This window comes from Miscanthus floridulus, chromosome 1 (assembly GCF_019320115.1).
Source record: "Miscanthus floridulus cultivar M001 chromosome 1, ASM1932011v1, whole genome shotgun sequence".
In the NCBI taxonomy this organism is placed as follows: Eukaryota; Viridiplantae; Streptophyta; class Magnoliopsida; order Poales; family Poaceae; genus Miscanthus; species Miscanthus floridulus.
The window spans coordinates 132,662,615-132,674,162 of record NC_089580.1 but is presented as its reverse complement, the minus strand read 5'-3'; the positions used below and the strand labels follow the sequence as shown (position 1 = coordinate 132,674,162).

At 46.6% G+C, this 11,548-nt stretch overlaps 1 protein-coding gene across 2 annotated transcripts; it reads left to right on the top strand.

The window, feature by feature from the left end:
• Window positions 1-446: 446 nt before the first annotated feature.
• Window positions 447-9,982, top strand: LOC136493896 (uncharacterized). 2 transcript variants are annotated; one of them, XR_010768450.1, is made up of 9 exons: window positions 447-635; window positions 1,264-1,409; window positions 2,174-2,235; window positions 6,408-6,804; window positions 6,896-7,109; window positions 7,203-7,399; window positions 7,484-8,097; window positions 8,200-8,382; window positions 8,640-9,982. XR_010768450.1 is itself a non-coding variant. In XM_066490026.1 (8 exons), the coding sequence occupies exons 1-4, from the start codon at window positions 528-530 to the stop codon at window positions 6,413-6,415; spliced, it is 324 nt and encodes a 107-aa protein (XP_066346123.1). In that variant the 5' UTR covers window positions 447-527; the 3' UTR covers window positions 6,416-6,804; window positions 6,896-7,109; window positions 7,203-7,399; window positions 7,484-8,382; window positions 8,640-9,982. The 2 variants fall into 2 exon arrangements, 1 of the variants encoding a protein (XP_066346123.1); XM_066490026.1 differs by having other exon boundaries at window positions 7,484-8,382.
• Window positions 9,983-11,548: the final 1,566 nt, after the last annotated feature.

The window sequence follows — 11,548 nt, the reverse complement described above, 5'->3', positions numbered from 1 at the left end:
TTTGGTATAAGTCAAATTTGAATTGCAAGTGATTCAAATAATATAATAAAATGAAATAATGGAATAACATTCGTAGAAAAATTTGAATTAGCTGGCTTTGCCGAGTGTCCCGATCTCACACTCGGCATACCAGGATTTGCCAAGTGCCAGAACGGAAGCCCTCGGCAAACATTGTTTTTTAATTTTCCTTCTTCTCCACAACGTGTCTCTCATCCAGCAAAACTGCTCCTCCCTCGTCCCAAACACTCACGCACACACGCCACGCCACTAGCCTCCCGCGTCCGCACCACCCCCCCCCCCCCCCCCCCCCCCCCCCCCCCCCCCCCCGCCGGCCTCCCGTGCCCTGCCGCCGGCCCTGTGCCCGCGCCCGAGCCACCGTCCTCCCGCGCCCCCACCCCCGGCACCCGTGCTCCCGCCACCGGCGCGCAACCTCTGATGCCCGGCGCCCCGCCCCCGGCGGCCGGCCTCCTAGCCGCCGCCGTTTCGCCGCCCCAGGAGCCTGCGGCCGCCCTAGGTCCTTGCCGCGCATGAGTCAGCGCCTCAGAGTTGTGCACTCGAGCCCATTGGGAGGGCATTGGGATTCCCCAACACCAACAGCCGGCACTTCCTCACCTGGAATCTGCACCCAGGCGGAGGTAAGGCAATGTGTTCTGCTCATCTAATCCTGTGCTCTGCAATTACAGATCTCAACAGCATCTACGTTTCATGCAACTGATTACTGCTGGAGTTGTTTATCAAGTGCTAGTACTTATGTTCAGCAATTACATGCTTCAAATCTCAACAGCATTACGTGATTAATTTTTCTGGGACATGTAGTTGTCTAGTACTGCATTCCCTGTTCTGTTTTAGGAGGTTTGCCCGAGAGAAGTACAGATGGCATGTAGCTGACTTATAAATTTGTTTGAGTTTATATGACGTTGCAGAATGCAGTGGTCTTGCCGACTAACTAATAAGCATGCAAAATGCAGAGAGAGAGAGAGAGAGAGATGGAGTTATGATCATAATCTAGTTTTGTTTTCCTTACCAAAAGCAGATGCATATGCTAATTTAGTTATTTCTCTGTTTCTGATCCCTATTGCCTGAAAATGGATATCATCAACCTATCAATAGCGCATTAGCTGAATTAGTTGAAGTTACACATTTGTCAAAGCTAGCAATCTAGCATGCACTTCATATTAGGGGCAATCTTGTTCTCATGAGTGCTTTATCAACCATTTAATGTCATGTTATGATTCTCTGTTCTCATGAGCTGCTGGGGTGTAGGTGTTGTCCTCGCGCGCACTCGCCCTGTGCCGCGGCTTTACCGCCGTTTCCCTTCTCCTCGCGGTGGGTGCATTGGGGCGCGGCCGTCGCCGCCGCTTCCCCGGGCTGCTGCTGTTGCTGATTGAAGAAGGTGTCGCTGATCTGAGGTATTGCCACTGTCCGCCTATGCCTGTTGGATGCTATGGTTCATGTAGTAGGTGTTCTTAGTAATTAGGTTTTGCTTGCCTTGGATATCATTGGTTTGGTGGATTCGATTTGTAGTTCAATTGGCGACGAAGCACATGGGACTGTGATGATTGCACCTTAAATTATGTTTGATGTTTCATGCAATTATCATGGTCTACCTTTCCACATTACATCTCTTTCTTTTTTTTTTTGATGATTGAGGCAATGCTCACAACTGAACCAACCATCATGCCCAAAGTTGACACTACCTTTGTACCTATTCAATGATAGTTAAAGCAATGCTCAATGGTTGCATCTATTTTCGTGCATTTCTTCCTACCTCTTCTGCTTTGTGTAGTTTCCAGGCACCAAAGATAGGTACTGTTTATTGCATGTGATGATTTCTTCCTTTGTCTAATTTGATCGTTGGCAAGTTCAAGATGTAAGAATTAATTTTGCACTTTCACCCTATTTGGTGGGGATGATCCATCAGAGAGAAAAAGGTAGATGGAATCCTTTTTTAAGGTTGTAAAATCATTTATATGTTCTGTTTTGTCTACAACATCTTAGTTGCCATGTTCCAATCTGAAACTGAAATTTACTAGAAACTAAAGAGGAGGTATAAACTGTGTATGTGGTTGTCGGCCATCGTGCCGTTGGTTTGTTGTAGGTTGTGGTTACCTCACCATGCAGGGGAGGTCCTGCCGGAATTTATAATTGACACTATTATGTTCCTTTGTTGCAGGAGAGGCCATTGCAAAGATCGTTCTCCACCGTCCTCGACTTGTCACTTTGCCCTACAGCAAGGTCAGGCATCCTACACCCCTCTTCCATATGATGTGAAATATAAGATGTTTGTATATCGCGTAACCTAGCTAGGCATCTCCCATTCGAAAGATATACGGTTGGAAATATGCAGATCTTTGCATATCTATAACTGTATCTGTTTCGAATTGTCCACGTTTTTTGGACAGCCCGAGGATGTGTAGATGGGGTTAGTTTCCATGCTCTACTCTGATCTGAGACAGAGTTTTGGTAGCATCTCCCTGTTGTTCTCTAGATACACAATCTCCATGCCAGGACGTGTATTTGGAGAACAGCGGGGAGGTGCTGCCGAAATTCTATCTCGGATAGGAGTAGAGCATGGAAACTAACCCCATCTACACATCCTCGTGTGGGATTATGACCTATCTTCACCTATTAGACAGTATAGGAACCTGTAGATGCAATTGATTTTTATATTACTTGTTGATATGTTAGAGGATGGATGACCGTGAGTGGATGTATGCGGGCCGCTCTAGTAAGGGTTCGTTCACCGATGAATGGATTGAGAAGACCGATGCTTTCTTGGAACTAGCATTTGCAAGGGTTAAAGGAGTGCGTGGCACTTGGTGTCCCTATAGCATTTGTGCAAACACGCGTCGACAAACAAAGGTAGTCATGCGTAAACATCTTAGCAAGAATGGATTTATGGCGGACTATACCCAGTGGATCTACCATGGTGAATCCGATCATGTGAGAGATGAGGTCGAGAGACAACGCATCGAGTATTATGATGCTGATGCTAGGGTAGGAGACATGTTAAATGACTATCATGAAGCACACTTCGATGAAGGACGTAGGGAGGAGCCAGAGCCAACCACAAAGGCGTATTATGATATGTTGTCTGTGGCACAACAACCCCTTCACGGGCATGCCAAGGTTTCTCAACTGGATGCCATTGCACGTCTAATGGGCATAAGGTCCCAATTTAGCTTGAGTCATGAAGCCTTCGATGTTATGCTGACAGTTGTTGGTAGCCTCCTCCCGGATGGTCACATCCTGCCAAAGAGCATGTATGAGGCACATAAACTTCTTCGTGCACTTAAGATGCCATATGAGCAGATACATGCTTGTCCGAAGGGATGCATCTTATTTAGGAAAGAACATGCAGAAACAAAGTATCGTGTGAAGTGTAAATCATCTAGGTTCCTAGAGGTAGACTCTGGTGATGGTTAGAAGAGGCAGCTCACCATCCCCATGAAGATCCTACGATACCTTCCATTCATACAGAGGATCCAACGACTTTATATGATTGAGGAATCTACAAAACAGATGACATGGCATAAATACGGACGTCGATACAATCCTGAGAAGCTGGTGCATCCATCCGATGGTGAAGCATGAACAAGGTTTGATATGATTCATTGTGAGAAAGCTCTAGAGGCTCGTAATGTACGTGTTGCACTGGCAACAGATGGGTTCAATCCTTATGTAATGGCGGCTGCCTCATACACTTGTTGGCCGATGTTCGTTATCCCTCTCAATCTTCCCCCTGGCGTCCTCTTTCAACGACAGAACATATTCTTGTCGTTAATAATTCCTGAACACCCGAAGAATAATATGAGTGTGTACATGGAGCCTCTGATTGATGATTTGGTCTGTGCTTGGGAGGAAGTGATATGAACATACGATCGAGCTACAAAGACAAACTTCAAAATGTATGTTTGGTACCAGTACTCCCTGCATGACTTTCCGACGTATGGGATATTCTGCGGCTGGTGTGTTCATGGGAAGTTCTCATGCCTAGTATGCAAGGCGTCTCTGATGTTCATTTGGTTGACAAAGGGTGGTAAGTATTCTTCGTTCGACAAACATCGACAATTCCTCCCTCTTGACCATCCATTCAGACGGGACATCAAGAACTTTACGAAAGATGTAGTAGTTGAAGGCCTTGTACCCTAGATGATGATTGGTGCCGCGATTCGTGCTCAATTAGACGCTCTCGAGGTCAATGACCAAGGAGATCATTTTCTAGGATATGGCGAGGAACATGCATGGACTCACAAGTCGTGCTTGTGGAACCTCCCCTATTTTGATGACCTTCTACTTCCACATAACATTGATGTAATGCACACTAAAAAGAATGTCGCCGAGGTAATTTTTGGTACAATCATGGACATTCCTGATAAGACAAAGGATAATGTTAAGGCTAGAGTGGATCAGGCGAGGTTATGCAATAGACCAAAGCTAGACATGGCACCTCTCGGAGGTAGGAAGTCATGGAGAAAGCCTAAGGCCAATTTCGTTCTGATGAGGGCCCAAAGGAGGGAAGTACTAGAATGGTTCCAAACGTTAATGTTCCCTGATGGGTATGTAGCGAATCTGAAGAGGGGAGTGAACTTAGCTACTTTGCGAATTAACGGGCTCAAGAGTCATGAATACCACATATGGCTTGAGTGGCTACTGCCAGTGATGATTCGAGGCTATGTCCCTGAGCATGTTTGGATAGTGCTGGCGGAGTTGAGCAATTTCTTTCGCCAGCTTTGTGCTAAGGAGTTATCTCGTACCGTGGTTGCAGACATGGAAAGAATGGTGCATGTGTTGCTCTGCAAGTTGGAGAAGATCTTTCCACCTGGCTTCTTCAATCCGATGCAGCATTTTATTTTGCACCTCCCATATGAGGCACGAATGGGGAGCCTGTGCAGGGTCGTTGGTGATATTCAATTGAGAGATTTCAAAAGGTTCTTCGAACTAAATGTAAAAATAAATACAAAATTAAAGCATCCATAACAGAGGCATATATTCTGGAGGAGGTGTCAAACTTTACAACAAAATACTATGCTGACAACCTTCCTAGCGTGCATAATCTACCCCCTCGTTACAATGCTAGCAAAGATGAATCGAATCTTAGCATTTTCCGAGGGCAACTAGGAAGTGCAAGTGGTGCGACTAACAAGACCTCGAAACATGAAGAGTGGTGCACTATTATGTTATATGTGTTGACCAACCTATCCGAAGTGGAGCCGTACATGCTGTAAGTTCTCAACAAACTTTTTCTCAAGTAGTCACAATTTTGTGTCCAACTCCCTTGTTTCTCGTTGGTACAGGGAATTTTATGAACAATTCTGGCGTGAATCAAGGGAACCTACCCTGCAGGAAACTTCGACCCTTCTTAGAGAGGGTGCGGGAAATGGAATGCCCGATTTCATTTCTTGGTTCAAACAGAAGGTACTGTCCAATTTGGCTCGTACTTAGTTTGGCATTACAAGTTGCTCGTACGTGCGACTAATATAACGAACTACCATGCTTGAACTTGTAGGGACAAACCGATGTGTCTATGAGTACCGAGTTAAGACAGGTTGCTGATGGTTGTGCCTATAGGTCAGGTCATTTACCGGTTATGATGTGAATGGATATCGCTTTCACACAACAAGCCATGAGCAGAGTCGGCCCAATCGAAGAACCACAAATACCAGAGTTTTTACGCAAGAATTGAATAAATATATGAACTCATGTTTCATGGTTGCAAACCTCTTAATCTCGTTATATTCAAATATCATTGGTTTGATCCTGAAGTAGTGAGGCGGACCCCTAATCTTGGGCTAGTCGAAATTCGATAATCATCCGTCTTACCAAGAGACGATGTCTATATTATGTCTCAACAGGCCATACAAGTTTATTATCTCTCATACCCATGCCAAACTGTAGACCGTCTTAAGGGTTGGGATGTTGTGTATAAGGTATCGACACACGGTAAACTACCTATCCCAAACAATCAAGATTACAACATAGACCCCAACACATATAACGGAGAGTTCTTTCAAGAAGATGGGCTCGAAGGGAGTTTTGAGATAGACTTAACCGAAGCTCAGGGTATGGAAATAGACAATAAAAGTGGTGCTGACGAGGACGCCGGAGCCGAGGTTCAGAATGTGAAGGACTTAGAATTACTTCAGCGATTACATCTAAGCAATGACGGTGATGACGACATTCCTCCTTCGGAGCACGGGGATGATTATATCGACATGCATGATAGTGATGATGAGACTTATGATCTAGCTAATCCCGATCATGATGATTATTTCTAATACATGTATGATCCGTGCTAATCGATTTAGTATTTGTCATACCATGTTATTTTCTAAGTATGTTTTGTTTATTTTGCATCTATTTTAATGTATTATCTGAGCTAATTGGTTTACTCTTTTTAATTGCAGGTGATTGAACAATGGTGGGCGGTACAAAGAGGATAGCGTCGCTTTACTCAAAAGTGACATCGACGCGTAAAGGGTCCGATGCAGTTGAGGGATCCGGGAAGAGACCTTGGGGTAGACCTAGGGGTCGAGGGAAGGGTGGAGGCAAGACGAGGCCACCGTTGTCTGTACCTTCATCGTTGTCTGAGTTACCTTCCGCTCATTCATCCTCTAAGGAGGAGGAGGAGGTACAGGTGGAGGAGGAGGCAGGGGTAGAGGAGGAGGAAGGGGTGGAGGAGGAGGAGACAGGGGGTACCTCTTCCTCTACTTCGTCGCATGTGTGGTTGTGAGGTCCCTTGACCCTCCCGAGGCGACCGATATCTCTTGAGAGACGCCCGCTGATTCGACCCAATGGAGACAAGTAAGTAACTTTATATGTTATCACTAATGTTTCATTTGATATGTTCAAAATTATAATAGAAACTAATAATTTATCTTAATCACTTGGGAAGGGGTTGGAGGAAGGTCGATGGGGGTGATCACGCACGTCATGTAAACGGCATCCTTGGTCTTTTGATCAAGGAAAAGTTTCCTGGCCTAATGCAGTTCGATGGAACTATCGAGCCAGCCTACACATGGGCCCACTATACCACCGTCCCCAACACCCCTGATCGGGATGGCAGGATATTCGCCGACAAGGCGTAGCGTGTCAAGGCCGAGCTTTGGGTAAGTCTTTCTCGCACTACATTGCTCAATACATCATATTGATTGGACATTCTTGAAATAATGACCGGATACATCACGTCTATATATATGCAGGATTTCTTTAGATGCGAGGAGGGATACGAGGCCAAGGAGGATGTTGTGCTGACAAAGCCGCCAAGAAACTCGTCAAGGACATGCACTACGAGGCACGCATCCAGGCCGTGATCTAATACCACGCGGAAATTCTTATAGAGAGGATCCCTAAAAGGGCGGCAAGAACCATGAGCCTGACCTCGGAACAATACCTGAAGGTAAATATAGAACATTAATACTTATTTTTTAGATGAATTACGCTTAATTTCATCTTCTTATATGTCATATACTTGATGACATAGGTGCCTCCATGGTGGTGCGCCTACGATCTGCAGTGCTGGGCCCGGATGGTGGACAGGTGGTGCGACCCCGCATGGGCGGAGAATCACAACGCTTGCTGGGAGCGGCGTTTGCTGATACCGGGTGCACCACACCATCAAGGCAACCTCAACCTCTCAGAATACGCGGCTAGATGGGTACGTAAATTTATTTCTTTATTCTAACGCTCAACTCTGCATAATTTCTAATCACATTGCTTTTTTTTGCACTCGGCGGCACATGGTGGCGAGCCTTGCTCCTAGTTCATGGCATATGGTTTGGCCCACAAGGGGAAGGCGACGTCCGACGTCGCCTACAACCTGGAGGACCCGCCCTCGGCGTACAGCAACGAGTCCGTCCACAGTCGCCTCGATGGATACACATCAATGGCAAGGGTGGTCCATGGCCCAGAGTACGACCCGAGAGCCCATGACCTTGATGGAGAAGTGGTCATGAGGACGGGAGGAGGCAAGAAGCATGGCCAGTTCTGGATTGGCGATGGCACAATCGACATGGCCAGAACTCCCACTCTCTTCCAGATTCGAGCACGGAGCACGGGTTCCAGTCCGGCGATATGCCCACGGCTGGACTATACACGGTTTCAGATGAATGCACTCCAGATTATTTCTGTTTTATTCATCGTTTATTGATTTTTACATACTTTTGCATTGCATTGTAATATTGGGATGAAATATTGTAGGCTTAGCTGGAACAAGAAACGAGGCGTCAGGAGGAGCTAGAGGCGAAGATGGAGGCAGAGCGGCAGAGGATGGGGCTACAGATGTTTGAATATATGAGGTGTGTTTACGCTACAATCGGTCAACCTCCGCCACCGATGCCAGTCCCTTCTTCTCAACCTGCTCCAAATATTGTTTCAGGCACTGTGAGTCACTTTACAACCTTATAATCTCCGTTTATAGTTTATGCAGAATCAATCTTACAAAGATGCCCAGACATTAGAAACTTAGTGACTAAAGCTATATGTTTGCTACCAACTAGTACTTAAGCAATCATACTAGAGCACAATGCAATTGAGAAGATATTGCTGATAGTTAAAGGGTTATTCTAGTTAGGTAGCAGAGAGACCATACGTGTTGTTCAATCTTGACTCACACATGCAATCTATTCTCCTTTGTGTAGCATCAATCGGCGGCACTGAATGAGCCTCATGATCCAGCGTGGTCGCAGTGGAACTCGTGGCCTAAGTGATTTTATTTGCATTTGCATTTGTGGATTACCTATGACTACTTCTGACTATTTGTGGTTGTAAATGAACCTACTTGTGATTCTGAAGTTTATTTGCATTTATTTGATGTCGATATATCTATATGAACTGTTAGTGATGCTTATTGTGAACTATGTGTGATGCCTGTAATGTTTATTTGAGTGGCGTACGTTATACGTGACCGAACCATTAAAACAGGAAATATATGGTCACTTTGCCGAGTGTTACACTTGGCAAAGAGGCCTTTTGCTGAGTGTTAGGGTTAAAACACTCGGCAAAGTGGACACATGACAAAATTCTGTGTATTCTGGGATTAAAATGGCTTATTTGTCGAGTGTCTACGCTATGACACTCGACAAAGAAGCCAAAATTCTGTGCATTCTGGGACGTGTTTGCCGAGTGCCTGGTATTCGACACTCGGCAAAGGATGAAGGTTTGTCGAGTGCCTAGAATTTGACACACAACAAAGGAAGAAGCTTTGCCGAGTGCCTGAACTTTGACACGCAGCAAAGGAGGAAGCTTTGCCGAGTGCCTGACCTTTGATACTCGGCAAAGAAGGAAGGTTTGCCGAGTGCCTGATATTTGACACTCGGCAAAAGCGTCGTGACCGTCTCCACTCTGTCCCTTTACTTTTTTTTCGCCGAGCGTCGGTTTCAGCTCTCGGCAAAGTCTTTACTGAGTGCCCGATAGAAAACACTCGGCAAAGAGCCGTTTGCCGACACTGTAGATGTCGTGTGCTGTTTACCAAGTGTTACACTCAGCAAATTCTTTGCCGAGTATTTTTTGGCTTTGCCGAGTGCATGTGGTACACGACAAAACGACTATTTCTGATAGTGCATATAAACGATCAAGCGAACATGGTAGTAGTTGTGACTCATTTGCGTCGCACGATCAATGACGTATCCAAACTGCGGTTGGTGCAGTGGAATGCATCTTAGTTTCAATCAAACCGTACCACGTTTTTCTTGGTTCTAGAAAAACTCCAACCGTAACCACAATACTGTTTTTTTTCTAGGGCAATCCATTTTTTCATGACATTCTGGGTCTTGCAATTTTTACACGAAAAAGATACTTACCTTCGTGGAGGTGATAAAGAAAGATGCTAGGCGAGAGGAATAGCGTCTCCGATGGTTTTAACCCCCAACACTTCATTTCTGCACGCGTCCAACGAAGCAAACACGGAACCGTGCTAGTAGCATTTCCTAGCAGCGAGTGCGCCTCCACTGGTCGCGCACACGCATAGAGTCAAGACCGCCTCTGTGAACGTGAAGGGATGGGTTGCACCGGGAAATCCCAAGCAAATCTGCAAGATCGACCGGCTGCCGAGCCGCGCGCCCGCGCCCGAATGTGCGTACGCCACTCGACCGCCCAGCGCATCCACCGCGGCTCGAGGGAAGGGGAAGCATAAGGCAACGGTGGTAAGATATGTGTAAGGCCAATTTCAATGGGTTTCACAAGAGTTTAATAGCCATTAAATATGTTGACATGACACTGTATTGATGAAGATAGATGATAAAAGTTTCATAGGAGCAGAGAGTGTTTCACGTGGATGAAACTTTTTTGTACTATTTCCAAAATATGAGTGTGCCAAAAACTAGGACATGAAATCCGAGCATATAGGAATAGTACCATATTGTTGTCTACCCACGTGAGGTGGTAGTCCCTATATAATTCGCTCATGAGGTCCAATGCAGGCGAGATGCCTTCTCCCGAAGGTAGTTCGCACGGCTGCAAGGACTCTGGTCCAGTGGCTTGAACTCGGGGGCGTCATCGCCGGGGTCTTCGCCGTCGATGTGGAAGCACATACGAGGCAGGGTGTAGCAATCGATGTAGTCGGAGTCGTACTTCGGTTCATTCCCCGAAAGGATATCGAGGAATGTGCGCAGTGAGGGGACGTTGGCCCCTGCCGGACCAGAGAGGCCAGAGAGGATAGCGCTCCGTGGCGCCTCACTGGTGACGAAGTGCTCCAGCTCCAGCAGGAAGGATGTCGCCGCATTCTGGATCTGGTAAGACAGGTCCGTGAGGCAGTACTGGAAGCGATCCGTGAGGTATTACTAGAAGCGTCCGGGCGGTGGGAGCACCTCCCAGCAGTTCTATTCTCCTACGCTGTACAGTATGCAACACGGCCGCGGGAAACGACGGATCTCGCCGTTTCTGCGTCCTGCGTGCGTGCCCCTGTGATTTCGAAAACGACCGTGCTTTTTGGCAAAAGGGGCGAGGAGCGAGGGCCGAGGGGATTTGCTTTCGGCTCGGAGGGGGCGATAGAAAAGGGGTCCGTCAAGGTGCGTCCCACGGCACGACATGGCCACAGGCCACACTGGCTAGTGACCACGACCCGGCGGACTGGACGAATCTGCTGCTCCGTCGTCTGAGATTTTCCGCTCCTGTGGTACTGACGACCAACAACACCGGCGCCCCCCTACGATACTACTAGGCGGCGGCACCAATCAAAGGCCACTTCCACTTTTGTCTCTCTAACTATAACTAGTAAGTAATACCGAATCATTACGCACTAAACCATTGTGCTAGAAAAAGGCAGGGCGAAAGGGCAAAGACTTTAGGATTGCAGGCTGCTGTTCTCTGCAGGACGTACTAGTAGCAAGCTGCCTTTTTTACTATTGATGCTCAGCTCAGCTCAGCTCAGCTCGAGGGCATGTGTACTTTTCCGGTCTACGATGCCTCCTCCTTTCTCTCCTGATTATTAGCGCCTAATCATGTCTGAACTCTGGATTTATCATGATTTGCACCATCCATGACGATTTTCAGTTTTAGTACTAGTAGCAGGTGAAGACGGGGAGTCGGGGACACAGCAATACTACCATCT

Excerpts from the sequence above, each read along its gene's own strand:
- LOC136493896 (XM_066490026.1), top strand. The coding sequence starts at position 528 with ATGAGTCAGCGCCTCAGAGTTGTGCACTCGAGCCCATTGGGAGGGCAT. Across the intron at positions 636-1,263 it reads GAATCTGCACCCAGGCGGAG|GTGTTGTCCTCGCGCGCACT; the intron begins GTAAGGCAATGT and ends GCTGGGGTGTAG. Across the intron at positions 1,410-2,173 it reads GAAGGTGTCGCTGATCTGAG|GAGAGGCCATTGCAAAGATC; the intron begins GTATTGCCACTG and ends CCTTTGTTGCAG.